Source organism: Podarcis melisellensis, assembly GCF_964234715.1.
Source record: "Podarcis melisellensis genome assembly, chromosome: 16".
In the NCBI taxonomy this organism is placed as follows: domain Eukaryota; kingdom Metazoa; phylum Chordata; class Lepidosauria; order Squamata; family Lacertidae; genus Podarcis; species Podarcis melisellensis.
In genome coordinates this window covers 8,435,873-8,454,539 of record NC_138533.1, presented here as the reverse complement: position 1 = coordinate 8,454,539, position 18,667 = coordinate 8,435,873, and the positions used below count along the sequence as shown (strand labels likewise).

Below are 18,667 nucleotides of genomic sequence, written 5' to 3'. Positions count from 1 at the left end.
TATGGCCGACAAGCAGGACTGATGGGAGTTGTAGTCCAGCAATATCAGGGTGGCAGGTTCTTCCACCCCCTCTGTAACAGAAATCCTCTTGCTTGAGTTTTCTTCTACCATTGTTTTTGGGTTTCCAGGGAGGAATGAGTCTCTCCTGACAGACTTGCTGAGGTCGTTGGTTCATTCATTTATCTCCCTGCGTGATTCTCTCCCTGATCGTGATTAGGGCCGTGAAATGTGGCGAACATCTGGAGATACATAACCAACTAGGAAACATTATTTCGACAATTGGCTTTTTTTTTTTTGCTTTGAATGATGCTTGGGGAATATTCTGATAAAGTTGTCGTCTTCTCTCTGGCTTCTGCAGTGCTCGAGGCAAAATGTTGGGCAGGTCCCCCCCTCTTCTTTTCATTCCGCAGATCTGGAACAATCTCCCACGGGAAAGAGGGGGAAAGTCTGCTCCCCGGAGATGGTTAAAATTAGATTGGGCAAAGGATGAGAAAATGCAAAAACAGCGGCCTGGCCTTGGCGGGGATGGAGGGGCACATCTGATGCGGCTGTCTTGGCGAGTTGAGTTGGTATCACTTGCCAAGGTTGGGTCAGGCTGGAGCCCTGGGGGATTTCTGTGCCAGGAGTCTACCTGGAGTGTGTATTACGCACCCTCAGATCTGTACAGATTTGGGGACTTAAGAGTGGCACTCAGGAAGTGCTTCTCTGTTTCCAGCGAAGGCTTGCCATGTTAGATCAAGCCTGGAAGGCCACACCTGCACCATACATTTAAAACACTACGATGCCACTTTAAACAGCCATGGCCTCCCGCAAAGGATCCTGGGAGCTGTAGTTTATCAAGAATTCTGAGAGTTGTTAGGAGACACCCCACCCCCGGTTCTCCTCAAGAGCTATAATTTCCAAAGTGGGTCAACAATCAATCCCTGTTCCCAGGGAATGGGAATGGTGGGAATTGTAGCACTAGGAGGGAAATGGGGGGGTGTCTCCTAATGATTCTTTGCACCCTTAGCAAACTGCAATTCCCAAGAATCTTCATCCTGTCGACTTGGGGTGACTTCCCAGCGTTTGGCCACTAGGTTGGAGGATCCACTGAGAACATCACTGGACAGGTCAGAGGGAGAAATGGAAAACTCTTTGCGAGGCCTGCCTGAGCTGTCCAGACACCTGAGAATTAATTTAGGCGGATTGCCTTTCTCCATTGTGTAGGAACTTGTTGGATACAACCCTATGTAAATTATAACATTACATCTGCTCAGAGTAAGGCCACTGAAATTAAGACATGAATAGACATGACTAACTTCGCTCCATTGATTTCAGTTGGTTTTCCCTGAGTGGAAATTAATTGGATTCAGCCCACTCTTTTTCATAATGACATCCCACATATATGCGAAGTTTCTTTGACTTCTGCCAAACCACATTTGTGTGAATCGAAATGGTGTGATTGACAAGCTGGAAAGTGTGCAGAGGAGGATCAAGGGTCTGGAAACCAAGCCTTATGAGGACCGGTTGAGGGAATTGGGTATGTTTAGTCTGGTAAAGAGGAGATATGATAGCCATCTTCAAATATCTCAAGGACTGCCACATGGAAGATGGAGAAAGCTTATTTTCTTCCACTCCGGAATTGTAGGACCCAAACCAATGGCTTCAAGTTACAAGAAAGGAGATTCCAGCTAAACATCAGGGAGCGCTTTCTGACCGTCAGAGCTGTTTGACAGTTGAATGGACTCCCGTGGTGGGCTCTCCTTCCTAGGAGGTTTTTAATCAGAGGTTGGATGGCTGTCTAGGATAGATGCTTTAGTTGAGACATTGCAGGAAGTTGGACTAGATTACCCTTTGGGTCCCTTCCAACTCTACAATTCCATGAAAGTGTGCATGTGTTATGGGGAAGGGAGGTGAATCAGTAAACTTTGACATGGAAGAGATGTCCTTTCCCCTAACAGCAGACGTCTGTTGGCTTCTGCCAAGGTCTTTGAGATATCAACAGCTGCTCCTCCAATCCACTTTCATCATCTCGGACCTTTTTGCATGCCTTGTTGTTGTTGTTTAGTCGTGTCCGACTCTTCGTGAGCCCCTGGACCAGAGCACACCAGGCACTCCTGTCTTCTACTGCCTCCCGCAGTTTGGTCAAACTCATGCTGGTAGCTTCGAGAACACTGTCCAACCATCTTGTCCTCTGTCGTCCCCTTCTCCTTGTGCCCTCCATCTTTCCCAACATCAGGGTCTTTTCCAGGGAGTCTTCTCTTCTCATGAGGTGGCCAAAGTATTGGAGCCTCAGTTTCAGGATCTGTCCTTCCAGTGAGCACTCAGGGCTGATTTCCTGCTAACCATAAATTTGTCTAATCCATAGATCCAGCCTTCCTGAACCAGATTTGCAAATATATCAGTGGAAGTTAGTAGCCTGGAACAGCACTGACTGGTCCACCTGTTAACATGCTGGTCACTCGTGTCAAATCAGTGGCCTGAAGTAGGGGATAGAGAAGCCCAGCTATCTCCCAAGGTTATGAAAGTTCTCCTCCCTTGGCTGTGTATTCATCCCAGGTGACCAAGCAAGGTATGGTTCAGAAGCCTGCCTTGATCATGGCTCCTTTTTGTACTTGAACCAATGAAACCCTCAATGACTAGAAACTTGAAGCTGGCAATATTTACCCGGCCCTTTGCTCCCTTTTGCCTAAAACCTGGCGTATTCCCTTAAGAAGGTTGTGGATAGCTGGGAATCCTAAGACCTCTTTCCAGTTTTGCTCCTTCGCACCCCTTTAGATATCTCTGTGCAGTCACGAGGTCTAGTGACTTTATTTTTGCATAGAACACGAAATCTCCCTTCCGTGGAATCCGACTCCTGTGTCTGCTGCCGCACGCCCCGATTCGAAAAGGGGGGTGACGTCACCTCACTGCTTTGGGGCGGTGTTGATGCGCTCCCCTGTTTGCGCAAGAAACGGCTGGTTAATTTTCACCCGACGGCAGGCCGGCAGGTTGGTTAGGCTGCGAATTCTATACCTCTAGGGGACGTGCTCAGGTGTTTTCCCTCAAACCAGTCCTTCCAGAAAGGCTTGTGATAGGCAGGATCCCCTAGGTAGATAAAATGAAGCAGAGATCCAACCTCAGGGCTCCAAAAGCAACCCACCCTGCGGCAAAACAAGCCAGATGCCAGTTAGCTAGTTCAGATTTGCCTCCCTCTTGTTGGGTGAGAGGTGGATTTACGAGCTAGTTAAATGTTGCACCGTGACGTGCAGAGAACCTCGAAAACATAAGCGCAGGCTCTTAAGCGCTAACCTGGACCTGCTTCGTGGGATATACAGTATAAAAAGGTAAAGGGACCCCTGACCATTAGGTCCAGTCGTGGCTGACTGGGGTTGAGGTGCTCATCTCGCTTTATTGGCCGAGGGAGCCGGCGTAGAGCTTCCGGGTCATGTGGCCAGCATGACTAAGCCGCTTCTGGCGAACCAGAGCAGCGCACGGAAACGCCATTTACCTTCCCACCGGAGTGGTACCTATTTATCTACTTGCACTTTGAGGTGCTTTCAAACTGCTAGGTTGGCAGGAGCAGGGACCGAGCAACGGGAGCTCACCCCGTTGCGGGGATTTGAACCGCCGACCTTCTGATCGGCAAGCCCTACGCTCTGTGGTTTAACCCACAGCGCCACCCGCGTCCCATTGATATACAGTATAGTGTGATCCAAAGAGCTGCTTTGTATTGACTCAGATCATTGCTCCATCTAGCTATCTAGAGATGCACCTAAACGTTGCTAGACTAAAACCCCCACTGTCAGCATCCCTGACCACTGGCCAAGCTAGCAGGGAATAATGGCAGTTGGCTGCTCCATCCTGGAAGATCTCAGGTTCTTCTTCCTTTTGCCAACACTGCCTGGCAGCGACTGACCACGGTTTCAGGCAGGAGTCTTTCCTACCTGTAGATGCTGGGGCAGTGTTAGAAACTCAAGATATATAAGCCAGGGGCCAAGTGGCAAATCCGCTGGTCGAAGTCCTGCGTGGCGGAGGGGCGTGGCTTGTGGAGAGGGGGTGTGGCAAGGGGAGGAGACACCTGTAGGGAGAGGGAAGCCTGGAAGGCCGCATCTTGTCCTTGGGACCGAGGTTCCTTGCCCTTTGCATAGACAATACAGTGATGCCTTGGTTCCCGAACAAATCGGCTCCCGAATGCCACAAACCCGGAAGTGAGTGTTCCGGTTTGAGAATGTTTTTCGGAAGCCAGACATCTGACACTGCTTCCGCGGCTTCCAATTGAGTGCAGGAAACGCCTGCCGCCAATCGGAAGCCGCGCCTTGGTGGTTTTCAAACTATTTTGGGTGTCAAACAGACTCCCGGAACGGATTAAGTTTGAGAACCAAGGTACCGCTGTACTGATCTACACCGACCAAAGATCTGATCTTTGGACAACTTCCTGTGTTTATACGTTCCATTTCCCTTTGTGGACAGTGTTGGGTTCTCTCCCTGCTTTAGCTGAGCCTGCAAATTTGAAGCAAGGCTTCCTGGTTGGAGGGTGCGATTCTGGCTGGCACGAGCCTCCCCAGCACCTTTCCTCTAGAGGGTACCTTCATACACTCTGAGAAAAACTCTAGGAGAAGAAACGGGAGATTCTTTCCATTCTTGCACAAGTCGCAGGCGATCCTAAATGTTACCTGCATAACATCAAAAGCGACGAAGTGGCCCTAGTTACATGTGTCTCATTTTAAAGTGCTGCTTTTTAGCTTTAAAGCAGAGGTGTGGAAATCCATGTTCCTACAGCTGCTGCTGAAGTCCATCTTCCATCAGCCCCAGCCAGCCAGACCACTGGTCGGTGCTGATAGGAGCTGTAGTCCAACCAGACATGGAAAGCCACAAATTCCCAATCTTGCTTTAAAGCCCAATATGGCCTGGATCCAGGATAACTTGAGGTGTGCCAGCTCCCCATATATGACTAAGGTAAAGGTAAAGGGACCTCTGACCATTAGGTCCAGTCGTGATCGACTCTGGGGTTGCGGTGCTCATCTCGCTTTATTGGCCAAGAGAGCTGGCGTACAGCTTCCGGTTCATGTGGCCAGCATGACTAAGCCGCTTCTGGCGAACCAGAGCAGCGCATGGAAACGCCATTTACCTTCCTGCCGGAGTGGTACCTATTTATCTACTTGCACTGGCGTCCTTTCGAACTGCTAGGTTGGCAGGAGCAGGGACCGAGCAACGGGAGCTCACCCCGTCGGGGAGATTCGAACCACGACCTTCTGATCGGCAAGCCCTAGGCTCTGTGGTTTAACCCACAGCGCCACCCGCGTCCCGTTCCATATATGACTACAGTGGGCCAATTAGGAGTCTCTGTTTCAGGTTCTGGCAGCGGGAGAAGCAAGTGCTGGTGAAGGCTGTCAGGAATCATAGCCCAAAGCATCAGGTCACCCTGGTCGTATAAGGGATGGCTCAGTTGGTAGAGCATGAGACTCTTAATCTTAGGGCAATGGGTTCGAGCCCCACATTGGGCAAAAGATTCCTGCATTGAAGGGGGTTGGACTAGATGACCCTCGGGGTCCCTTCCAACTCTACAGTTCAATGATTCTATCTGTGCCCATGTGACTGGAGGCTGTTGGGAGCTGCAGTCCCCATAATGTGTGGAGGAGGTCCCTACCTAATAATAATAATAATAATAATAATAATAATAATAATTTAATTTCCCCAGCCACTCTGGGCGGCTCCCAATCAAATATCAAAAACAATACAGATTTAAATATTAAAATCTTCCCTAAACAGTGCTGCCTTCAGATGTCTTTTTAAAGATAAGATAGCTGCCTTTTTCCTTCACATCTGATGGGAGGGCGTTCCACAGGGCGGGTGCCACTACCGAGAAGGCCCTCTGTCTGGTTCCCTGTAACTTCACTTCTCACAATGAGGGAACCTCCAGAAGGCCCTCGGGTCTGGACCTGAAGTGTCTGTAACCCGAGGTACCACTGTATTGGCTGAGTGGTAAGCAGGACCAGAGGCAAAAGCGGGCAGCCATGTTGATGATAATAGTCTAGTTTCTTGCACACCCTTCTATGCCAGTGAGAGGCATGGTCCGAATTCTAGGACACATCTCAGCCAGGCCAAGCTCAAGGCGGGTGCAAAGCAGGCCTGGTGAGGAGGAGTGTGGCCTGGGGAGAGTCCTGAGGGCCAGAGAGAGAGGTGTGGAAGGCCGCATAAGAAGGGCCTGCTGGATCAGACCCAACGGCCCGTCTAGTCCAGCATCCTGTTCTTACCAGTGTCAGAAACTCAGATATATGAGCTATTCGCCAAACGGCACCTGAAACCCAGGTTACCGTCACCGCAACAGAATGTCCAGTCACAATTTTTTACAAGATTTTTTAACAATTCAGTCGCGCGTTCCAGCAATTACAGTAATTTCCGCCCCCCCCCAAAAGAACACGTGAACGAATCCACAATTCACATCAGACACATTTTTAATCGCAGTTGTCAGTTGGAAACCACAAATGTAAACGGGGCAATCTTACTTTGTTTTTTTACATATATAATATTTTATTGAGTTTTTAAAGTAACAACATACATTAAAAAAAAACCACAAGAAAAACACAAAAAATACACACACACACAAAAAAACCAAAAATCCCTCTTTTTAAATTCTCATCTTTGATTCACTTATTTTCCGGACTTCCTCATGCCTCCCTTTTTTGTATCCCTTTTAAAAATTTGTTCAGCAAATTCATATCCAATTAGTTTATCTGTTATCAATCCAATCTTATTTTTTACCTTATTGCTAGAACCCCTTCAGTTCATTTCAATATCATCAACATTCAAAAATTTTACAATGTTTCTGTAAATAAATTTAAAATTTCCTCCAATCTTCTTCCACCAACTCTTCTCCCTGGTCTCGGATTCTGCCAGTCAGGGGGCAATCTTACTTTGAATTCAACCAAGGAATGAATCTGTGGTACCCGAAATCACAATAATCGCACAGCACAGGGTGGCAATTTTACTCTTCAAGTTGTGCCATAGCGCCAGCCAGCTGATGTGCACGGTAGCAATTTTACTCTTGCGCTGCAGAGCACAGCCAGGTGGTGTAGATGTCGGTCGTGGTACCTGCAGCAAGACATTTCAAATTGGTCAGTTGGCCATTAGTTAATGAATTGGGATTGTCCGTTAGTTAATGAATTCTGGAAACAGATTGGTATAGAAATAATCGGGAATTGTGGGTAGGAAGGTAGAAATATCTAAATTAATGGTTCTTATTAGCCTGAGTAGCACCGAGCTAGAAACGAAAGAGGAATGTAAATGGGTAAAATTGATGGTAATTGCAGCCAGACAGGTTATAGCGAGTAACTGGAAAAATGCAGAAGAGCTAGGGGTGAACCAATGGAGGAAAAAACGGAAAAATAATTTTAGAATCTCTAACTGTGAAGATACACAAAATGAAAGGGTTTAAGGTCAGTGAGAAGGAGGAGGATTGGTTGGAGAAGATATTGAATTATTTGAGCAGGTTTGAACAATTTGGGGCAATGAAAATATTAAAAGTTAAATAAACCTTGTGGAGGGAGGAGTGTTAATGTATATAGAATTGTACATATGGTTGATTTGAATATGTTATTATTCATTATGTATACCCAATGTATCAGCCACCTGGGTAGTTTCACTGTTTGTGTTTTGGTTGTTGGTAAAAAAATTTTAAAAATTAAGAAATTGTTTATTAAAAAAAGACATTTCAAATTGGTTGCAAGTAGACCATTCCCAGTCACAAAACACGCCTGGCTACCGGGGAATTTCGAACACTGGTTCTTACAGTAGCCAGACAGCATATCCCAGCGGGGAAGTCACAAGCAGGCCCCGGGCACAAGAGCAATTCTCCCCACTTGGGTTTTCCAGCTAGTGGTTTCAACACACCCACCACCATGGAACTTACCTGCCTCTTGGCTCAGCTACCCGAAGGGAAATTGGAGAGATTTCTCTCCCACCGCCCCCATTACTAGAAATTGCAAAGCGGAGGTTGTGGGGCGACCTCAATGCACCACAACAAGACTGCAGTTGCAAGATTAGAGGGTTTTAAAGAAGGATCAAAACAAGTGCATGCTTAAACTATTGCCCTGGCTGCCCACATTTTACCGTGTTTGTATTGCAGGGCCACTGGGAGAACAGGATGTTGGACTCAATGGGCCCTTGGTCTCTTCCACTAGGGTTCTTCCTAGATTCTTGTGTTTGTGTGTTATCGAGGGGTGACAGCGGCTTAGACGAGGCCCCCAAAAACCTGGTTCTAGTGCAGGGAGGGGTTTACTTCTCCGGGGAAGTTGCAGCATCTACTGTCTTTATGAAGTTCATTTTTATCACCCATTTGAAATTCGTTTATTTTTATTTAGCTTATAAAATTTTATGCTGGTTAATTGTTTAAAAAGAAAACCCTAAAAGTGGTTTACAAAAAGAATAAAACTATAAGTAAAGACGGAAGTTCAACACTTCATAAAGACAGTTAAACACAGCTGTTTAAAACATTTTTTTGAAAATTAAGATCAGTGATAAAGCGAAAAGCAGATTGAAACACGTGAATGTTTTACACAGAGTGCTCCGATCTCTATCTTCCTATGTGCGCAATGTGTATCCATCATATCTGTCTGTCTATCTATCTGTTTATTGATTAAGTGATTAATATAAACCTTGCTGAATAGGAATAAATAAATGTTCTGGCATTGAAATGGTTTTTTTTCTTTTTGCTTGAATCACCGATTTAGCTCCAGGCCCAGAAGTTGCGTTTGGCGCATAGTCGAGGCCCGTACTATGGCGGCTCTTTACCCAACGTCAACCAGATTGGGAGCGGCACCTCTGAGTTTCAGGTAACTGGGGACGCAGGCCTTGCAAAGGTCCTGGCTGCTTTTCCTCTGGCAGATGCTTCTTTCCCGAATTTGGTTCTCTTTCCACAATGTGACTGAGCCTTAGATAAATGAGGGCAGAACTGGGTCCAACTGTCTGCCCCTCCCCGAAATCTCTTCTGTGGTCTTGAATAGCCAGGGGGCCAGTTGGAAACCTAACAGGTGATGTATCCCCCATCTCTGAGCTGGACCTGTTGAATTAGTGACTCAGACAGTTGCACTACACAACCCTGCTGTGAAGTGGATCTGATTTTTCTATGGTGCCCCCAGCAGAAGTGTGGGAGGTGGTAGTAAAGGGGGAGCGTTGATTAACCCTGAAGTTGTAAAAATCTCCTTTCCGACCTATCTATAGGAGTCTGCATGTGAGTGTGATTTCCCCCACCCTCCTGGCTATAGGGATCCTCCTGGCTATAGGGAACAGTCTCTTTCTTTGGATCAGGACTGAGGTGGGTGGGGGTTGGGAAATATCTGAAATTCCGAGGCGCTGGCATTTAATTTTTGACATACCAGCCCTCTAAGAGCAGGCTGATAAACATCGCAAATCGGAAGGAGGGTTGGCTTGTGCCTAGTTGTGTGGGTGTGTGGGGTTTTCCCCTGATCAGTCCCTCGTGAAGGGTTGGGCCACCCACCGTTGCCTGTGTGTGGTATGGTATTATTCTCACTTACCTTTCCCCTCTGTCTAGGAGGACGCTCTACGCTCCAGAAAACAGGGGTGTTAAATGAGAGGTGCTATTAGAATGGGCAGGGGTGTATGACTGAGCATCTGCCAATAATAATACAGTGATACCTCTAGTTACGAACTTAATTCGTTTCGGAGGTCCGTTCTTAACCCGAAACTGTTCGTAACCTGAAGCACCACTTTAGCTAATGGGGCCTCCTGCTGCTGCCGCGTGATTTCTGTTCTTATCCTGAAGCAAAGTTCTTAACCCTAAGGTACTATTTCTGGGTTAGCGGAGTGTGTAACCTGAAGCGTCTGTAACCTGAAGCATCTGTAAACTGAGGTACCACTGTAGTAATAATAATAATAATAATAATAATGGTAATAATTTGATTTATACCCCGCCCTCCCTGGCCAGGACCGGGCTCGGGGCAGCTAACATCAAAATATATAATACGTTAAAAACATAAAAGTCAAACAAACAATTAAAATACAGCTTAAAATCAGATTAAGAGCAAAATAAAATGAGATGGCAACCCATGAATTATAACTATGGGGGTTGGGGACATTTAGTGATCTTACACCTTACAATGCTGATCAAAACCTCTAAGAACTGGAACGTTGGGACTTGCCTTTATATTAAGACAGACCATCTAACTCAGGTTACAGATGCTTCAGGTTACAGACTCCCCTAACCTGGAAATAGTACCTTGGGTTAAGAACTTTGCTTCAGGATGAGAACAGAAATCATGCTCTGGCAGCAGCAGGAGGCCCCATTAGCTAAAGTGGTGCTTCAGGTTAAGAACAGTTTCAGGTTAAGAACGGACCTCCGGAATGAATTTAAGTTCTTAACCCAAGGTACCACTGTATTGTCTCCACCAACCGGCATCAGCCCTCCAGGGTTTCAGGGAGGGAGCCTCTTCCGATTCCCAACCCTGCCTGGAGAGCTCAGGGATTGAATCCTGCATGCAAAGCAAGGTCCTCTGTCTCCACGGCCCATTTCCACATAGCCCCAACCGTTTATGTCTATCTTTTTTCTCTTTTCTCGATGGCACTAAGAGCAGAGCCTAAATCCGGGCACCATTTTTAGAACACGTTTTTAATTGATTTTTAACATACAGGAAGATAAAATACCCTTTTTTAGTTATACGTAAAAGGAAAACGAAATCTAATTGCAACAGATAGAATGTGGATTGAAGTCAGCTTTCCGGGCAAGCACATGTTGAGTAGTAGTAGTAGTAGTAGTAATAATAATAATAATAATAATAATAATAATAATAATTTATTATTTATACCCCGCCCATCTGGCTGAGTTTCCCCAGCCACTCTGGGCGGCTTCCAATCAAGTGTTAAAAACAGTATTTTTGTTTAGGGATCTACTCATATAAGTACATCAGACAAACATCTGAATCATTAAAAAACACAACACCCACCCCTTTCCCGTCCCCCCCCCCGCCCCCCGTTTCAGGGGTAAGAAAATTGAGAACGCTATAAAGGAGGCTTGAACATGGCTAGGAATCAAATAATCCAAATCTGTTTAAAAGCTTGAGATGGAGACCATCCACGTTTCTGTATATTAACAAACGTCACAAAATTATACCATGCTGATATATAGATAGATAAAAGTGGCCTCTTCATTTGAATGCCCGCTTTTGAAGTAATGCAATGCAGGAGTGCCAACTTGAATAAAATAGTGGGGGACAGGTAAGTCCCACATAATCAATCACACGATGCAGCGCACTATTTAAATTGTAACCTCTGTCAATTTTTTTTTTGGGGGGGGGGGCAAAGACCCCTTGGCCCCTAGGAATTTGCTCCTATAATGCAGTACACCATACCTGTGTTTCCCCATTTCTCCTCTTGAGATCCTGATTCTGAAACCCCTTAAAAGGGTAAAGGGACCCCTGACCATTAGGTCCAGTCGTGACCGACTCTGGGGTTGCGGCGCTCATCTCGCTTTATTGGCCGAGGGAGCCGGCGTACAGCTTCCGGGTCATGTGGCCAGCATGACTAAGCCGCTTCTGGCGAACCAGAGCAGCGCACGGAAATGCCTTTTACCTTCCCGCCGGAGCGGTACCTATTTATCTACTTGCACTTTGACGTGATTTTGAACTGCTAGGTTGGCAGGAGCAGGGACCGAGCAATGGGAGCTCACCCCGTCACGGGGATTCGAACCGCCGGCCTTCTGATTGGCAAGTCCAAGGCTCTGTGGTTTAACCCACAGTGCCACCTGTGTCCCTCTGAAACCCCTTGGGTGCCTTTAAAAGAGGACTGGACAAATTCACAGAGGGGAGAAAGAGAGCTGTCTATGGCTGCTAGCCATGGTGGCTGTTCTCTGCCTCTGCTGCTAGAGAATCTCAACTGCTGGAAGCCACAGGAGGGGGAGAGTTGCTGCCATGCTCAGGTCTTGTTCTCCACAGGTGTCTGGTTGGCCACCGTGAGGACAGGTCGCTGGACTCGGTGGGATCTATCAGCCAGGCTTCTCTTATGACTTCTCCTAAGGAAGTCAGATTAGCTTCAACCAGAGCCAGGGCCTTTTCAACACTGGCTCCGGCTTGGTGGAACGCTCTGTCTCATGAGACCAGGGCCCTGCAGGATCTGATTTCTTTCCGCAGGGCCTGTAAGACAGAGTTGTTCCAACTGGCCTTTGGCTTGGAGCCAATTTGATTCCCTCCCCCTCTTTCCTTTTTCCTTTCTCCTTCTGTGATGGAACTCCTATTTGGGGACTTCCCTGGCTTTTTTTCTGGCCCACGTAGGACCTGTCTGGATAATTGGCCTTGGTGAAGATTTGACGTTTTCACCCCCCAAAAAGTTTTTGATTTGAGTTTCTGCTGAAATGAGGCTGCATTTTAATGTTGTATTTTAATCTTGTTTTGAAGTTGTATTTTAATCAATTGTTTTATACCTGGTGTTAGCCACCCTGAGCCCAGTCTTGGCTGGGGAGGGCGGGGTATAAATAAAATTTATTATTATTATTATTATTATTATTATTATTATTATTATTATTATTATTATTTCCTTTAATTCTGCTTCCACCCACTCCCTTCTTGTTTCTGTCCAGGGTCCCCTCCATTCGCCGCTGGACTCTGCCCGCGGCACGCGGCACCACGGTTTGGTGGAACGGGTGCAGCGGGATCCCCGGAGGATGATGTCTCCGCTCCGCCGCTACATGCGTCAGATATCCTTTTGGCCTCCCGCGTCTTCTCCTGCACCCAGGTGCCCCCTCCCCTCCCCACCCACAACTTTCCCCGCTTTGATTCATCTCAGCGCTGGGGATTAAAGAGCATTAACGGAAATCGAACCAAAAAAATAGAAACCACTGCACCGCTCCATCTGTGGAGTCTTGCTCTAATGGCAGCAAACTCCCTCCCCATCAAATCTCTGAGCCGACTTCTTCCTTAACCTCCTGCTCACATCGACAGCTCCCCCTACAGCCCTGCCTACGTTTCACCACCGGCCGAACCCAGCTGGAGGAGGTAAAGCTCGTGCCGTCTCTTGAGTGAGGTCTGAAGTCGTTCCCCCCCCCCCCACTGTGAAAACCTCCATCTCCTTGCCTTTTCTTCTTGGCCAGATCCTGTCGGACTCCATGAGAGCCAGTGTGGTGTGGTGGTTAAGAGCAGTAGAGTCGTAATCTGGTGAACCGGGTTCGCTTCCCCACTCCTCCACATGCAGCTGCTGGGTGACCTTGGGCCAGTCACACTTCTCTGAAGTCTCTCAGCCCCACTCACCTCACAGAGTGTTTGTTGTGGGGGAGGAAGGGAAAGGAGAAGGTTAGCCGCTTTGAAACTCCTTAGGGTAGTGATAAAGCGGGATTTCAAATCCAAACTCTTCTTCCAGTCGGGGTGAGCTTCCGTTGCTCTATCCCTGCTCCTGCCAACCTAGCAGTTCGAAAGCACGTCAAAGTGCAAGTAGATAAATAGGTACCACTCCGGCAGGAAGGTAAACGGTGTTTCCGTGCGCTGCTCTGGTTCACCAGAAGCGGCTTAGTCATGCTGGCCACATGACCCGGAAGCTGTACGCTGGCTCCCTCAGCCAGTAAAGCAAGATGAGCGCCATAACCCCAGAGTCGGCCAGGACTGGACCTAATGGTCAGGGGTCCATTTACCTTTTTACTCTCAGCAGAATATGGCTGTATTCACCTCAAACATTGAAAGTGCTTTGATACTGCTTCAAGCAGTCACGGCCTCCTGCAAAGAGTTCTGGGAGCTGTAGTTTGTTCAGGGTGCTGAGAGTTGTTAGGAAACCCCATTCCCCTTCCGGAGCTACATTCCCAGAGTTACCTGGGAAGAGGGAATGGTTGTTTAACCAATATGGGGATTGTAGCTCTGGGAGAGAACTGGGGTCTCCTAACAGCACCTTGAACAAACTACAGCTCCCAGAATTCTTCACTGTTTAAAGCGGTGCCACAGTGCTTTAAATGTCTGGTGCGAATGTGGCCTTTGTTGGACAGGATCCCAAACCATCACAAGTTCAGCTAACTATAGCCGGCTTGTTTCCAACCTGCAGAAATGTATTTATATTTTAAAGGAGGGGAACATTCCCCAAAAGCGTTCCCTCCTTGTGGTCTGAAGTGGTGCAGATCGTTCTTTTCTCGCCTCAGAATTTCTCTGCCTTGTTCTGCTGCCTCGGTAGAATGCGGCCCTTTTTCTTTGCCTAAGACAGGAAGGGACTTTCAAAATCTCTTTCCTCCTCTAATGTTGTCCCTGTAGCAGGAGGCTGTGTCAAATGTCATACAGCTCTCTGAGAAAGCCTCACTTGGGAGAGCGCCTCCTCCCCAGTCCTTCACTACCTCGTCTCTTGAACCTCTGAGCATGTTCTGGCAACGTGGATGGGAGACAGGCTGCCTCCAAGTGAAACTGAAAGACTACTGGTCATGTGTCCTCCCTTCCTTACGCAGAGAAGTTTGGTAGTACATTTCATCTACAGTGGTACCTCGGGTTACATACACTTCAGGTTACACACTCTGCTAACCCAGAAATAGTGCTTCAGGTTAAGAACCTTGCTTCAGGATAAGAAGAGAAATCATGCAGCGGCGGCACGGCAGCAGTGGGAGGCCCCATTAGCTAAAGTGGTGCTTCAGGTTAAGAACAGTTTCAGGTTAAGAACGGACCTCCGGAACAAATTCAGTACTTAACCCGAGGTACCACTGTATTAAAAACACATGCATGCATCTCCCAGTTTTCCTGGGGTGGGGGTGGAAGGGGGCAGTTTCCCCTGCTGTTCTGTTGGGTAATTAAACAAACCCCTGTGTTGCAAAATATGAGTCAGCAATATCAAAAGCAACACGATGGGCCAGAAACAATTACAATGTGAAAAACTTTATGGAATAATTCAAAACATCAAAACTAACAGACTGAAGTCTCTGAAAATCCTTAAACGAATCACGGTGCCAGACTTTACTCTGGAACAGTGACTACATAATCGCATGAGCACTGTTCCAGAGTATTTTTCATTCTCTTGTATATAATATCTATTCAAAAAAAAATTGGGTAATGAAGAAATTGCATATCTTTCTACTTACGAGTGTTGAACTAATTGGCTGATGAAGAATTCAACGAAACAGTAGTTGTTATCCGGAAACACTGTGCAGCAGAGTTCAGAGTTGGGCATCAGAACTGCGACATTTGCTGATTATACAAAGCTTCACAGCTTGCTCTCCGCCGAGTAAAGTCAGGGACCGTGATTCGTGATTAAGGACTTTCAGAGACTTCAGTTTGTTAGTTTTGATGTTTTGAATTATTTCATAAAGTTTTTCACATTGTAATTATTTCTGGCCATCGTGTTGGTTCTGTTGGGTAAGCAGAAAGTACGTTTGGGTATTAACGATGCCAAGGGACCACCATTTTGGACGACCTGAGAGGACTCTCTGGCTTGTTTTTCTATTCAAGAGCATTATGGGTAATTAGAGCGAAGGAGAGGAATTTTGGGATAGCCTTCTGCAGAAAGCGCTATGATCTTACTTCAAACAGTTATGGCTCCCCTCAAGGAATTGTGGGAACTGTCACCAGTAATCGTTAGCTCCCAGAGTGGCAATTCCCAGAATTCCCTCTGAAGAGAGATTGATCGCTGAACCGCTCTGGGAATTGTAGCTCTGGGAGGGGAATAGGGGGCCCTAAGACTCCCCACATCCCAGTACCGATCTTCCTTTTCCTCTGTTTACTTCCCCCTGCCAAGTTTCTAGTCCCCTAGAAGTAATCCACTTGCTTTTTTCCCCACCCCATTTTGAAGGACAATGCCTTGGGGGAACTTTCCGATGGAGAAAGGACACTTGTTTAGGCTGCCGGCAGCACTCAACAGGTGAGCCACTTTTTCGATTCCCCTTTTAGTCCGCGCCAGGTTCTTGCTAAGTGGGCTACAAGTGTGTGGTCTTGAGTACAGAAGGAAAGAAGGCATCATCTCTTGTAGGGGGGCTTGGAGAACAAATTTGTTACAGTATCTTCTGCTGCCGTAGCTATCGAAGAAGGTTAAGTCTTAAGGCAGGGAAGAAATGTCCAAGCCCGCAACAACTCTCACCGTTCACTTTTTGTTCATAAATATGCTTTCGAGAGATGCCTTGGCCAAGGTATTCTGTGCTTTGGTAACGTTGAGATTGTATTGTCGCAATGTGCTCTACGTGGGGCTTTCCCTTGAAGGCAGCTCCGAAACTTCAACCCGTCCAAAATGCAGCGACCGGCCATTTTCAAGCAGCTTCACCTGTTGCCAGTTTGTTTCCTTGTCCAATTCAAGATGCCCACGTTACCGTTTGAAGTCCTAAATGGCAGATCCCAAATTCTTGAAAGGCCACCTCCTTCCCTACAGACCCCCTCAGGTTCTGAGTTTGGCGGGGGGTGGGTTGCTATTGTTAGTGCTACTCTACCCTCAGTAGCTCAGGGTGGCGGGGGCCCAGGAGAAGGGCCTACTCTGTGGTGGCCCCCAAGCGGTGGAACTCCTTCCGGCAGAGGTGCATCGGGCGCCTTCATTATTCAGCTTCCAAAGTTTGCAGAAGACACACCTCTTTGCCCTGGCTTTTGACCCTTGTATTTTTAGGACTCGTTTTTGTGATTGCAAATTGCTTTTTTTAACGTGTTTTAATGGTGTAGGGCAGGTAATGATAATAGCAATAGGAATAATAATGAATCAAACCATTTAAGCCTTACTCTTTGCAAAGCTTTAAAGTATTTTCGTATCTGTGTTACAAAAAACGTAAGCTATCCATTTATTACCCTGACTTTTTATTTCACCTTCTGCATCTCTCCCCCCCCCCACCAGGGAGGTTTTTTAGTGCAAGATTTCCAGTTTTTATTTTGAAACAAACTTTTTTTTCGGGTGCAAGGATTTTCCTGCCTACACACCTTATCTCACAGGGATAGATTTTATTTTAGCTCGCCACCCGCCTCATGTTCCCTGTTTGCGTGAGAGACCCTGGCCCAGAAGAACCATCTTTTGCTCCTGCCTCCTCTATATAAAAAAAGAAGTCCCGTTTTTGCTTCAGTAGACAAGGGAATGGCTTCCGGCTGGTTGCACGCAGCTCTGCTGGGCTCGGCCAACAATGCCCCCGTTGTTTCCCCCCGGGGAACGACATGGATTCTTCCCCCGTGACGTCACTCCCTCCCTCGCCCTTCTCCCAGCCCCGGGTCCCAAAAGCACAGTTAAAAAACTCTGGGAAGCTTTTGGAAGCAGGGAGCCTGGCAAGGCTGCGGCTATTCCTCCCCTGCCCACGCTTCCTCCCCCTGCCAGCCGACGGACAGGCTGTGCCTTGTCTGGGTCTCTGGGTGCTTTCTTAATTGGCAGAGACTCTTCCTTCTCTCCCATCCCCACCGCCCTGGGTCTCCCACCGCATCTTTGCCTCCGATCTGGGCGCTAATGAGGAGCACGGAAGACCGAAAGCCCTCGAAAAAGCAGCACATGGGATGATCATGATCACTGCAGATGGTGACAGCAGTCACAAAATTAAAAGACGCCTGCTTCTTGGGAGAACAAACGTAGACAGCATCTTAAAAAGCAGAGACATCACCTTGCCAACAAAGGTCCGTATAGTTAAAGCTCTGGTTTTCCCAGCAGTGATGTATGGAAGTGAGAGCTGGGCCACAAAGAAGGCTGATCGCCGAAGAATTGATGCTTTTGAATTCTGGTGCTAGAGGAGACTCTGGAGAGTCCCATGGACTGCAAGAAGATCAAACCTCTCCATTTTGAAGGAAATCAGTCCTGAATGCTCACTGGAAGGACAGATCCTGAAGCTGAGGCTCCAAGACTTTGGCCACCTCAGGAGAAGAGAAGACTCCCTGGAAAAGACTCTGATGTTGGGAAAGATGGAGGGCAGAAGGAGAAGGGGAGGACAGAGGACGATATGTTTGGACAGTGTTCTCGAAGCTACCAGCATGAGTCTGACCAAACTGCGGGAGGCAGTGGAAAACAGGAGTGCCTGGCGTGCTCTGGTCCAGGGGGTCACGAAGAATCGGACATGGCTAAATGACTAAACAACAACAACAGGATAGGACATGAAGAAGAACTGGCCCCGCCGCAGAAAAATCCAGCCCCTCCTGCAAAACATAGGGTGCCCTCCCCACCCCACGGAGACCCCAGTATGGATCACAGTTTTGCACAGGAGATTCAGGGAGATGAATTACGTGCGCACAGCCGCAACTTTGGATTTGATTTGATTTAATAGTTATATTCCACTTTTCCAGCAACAAAATGCCAAGCCCAAAGCGTCTCACGACCAGCACGGTTGCATTATAAAGCAGCAAAAATGGCAACCGCAGTAGCACATAAATAAAGCAAGCCGCAGCAAATTCATCAAAACAACTAAATCCATTCAGTAAAGTCAAAGTAATTCAAGATTTCAGAAATATCATACCTGCACATTTACTTACTTACTTATTTAAATGTACATGCTACCCTTCTTCCAAAGGTCACAGGGCGGTTTGCAGCATAAAACTACAAAAAGCATAACCCAGTAACAACAACAACAACAACAACAACAATAATACCCCTTCCCACTACTATACATTTTTTTAAAACCCTGTGACACCACTTTGACAAGTCATTCCTCACAAGGAATCCTGGGAAAACAGTTTGTTATGTGTGCTGAGAGTTGTTCGCAGACTCCCCCTGGTGGTGTGTGGTTGTGGGTCAAATTCGAAGGAGTGGTTCGGTCTGTGTTGGGGAAGGAACAGCTATGAGCTTAACGAGCTTGCCTGTG

At 47.2% G+C, this 18,667-nt stretch overlaps 1 protein-coding gene across 1 annotated transcript in view; it reads left to right on the top strand.

Moving 5' to 3' along the window:
• Positions 1–18,667, top strand: part of CRTC2 (CREB regulated transcription coactivator 2) — a 37,941-nt gene that overhangs the window by 3,204 nt on the left and 16,070 nt on the right. Inside the window, exons 2-5 of the mRNA XM_081891447.1 lie at positions 8,691–8,792; positions 12,548–12,666; positions 12,903–12,962; positions 15,715–15,783. Coding sequence (XP_081747573.1) covers positions 8,691–8,792; positions 12,548–12,666; positions 12,903–12,962; positions 15,715–15,783 — 350 coding nt within the window. The remainder of the gene's footprint in view (positions 1–8,690; positions 8,793–12,547; positions 12,667–12,902; positions 12,963–15,714; positions 15,784–18,667) is intronic.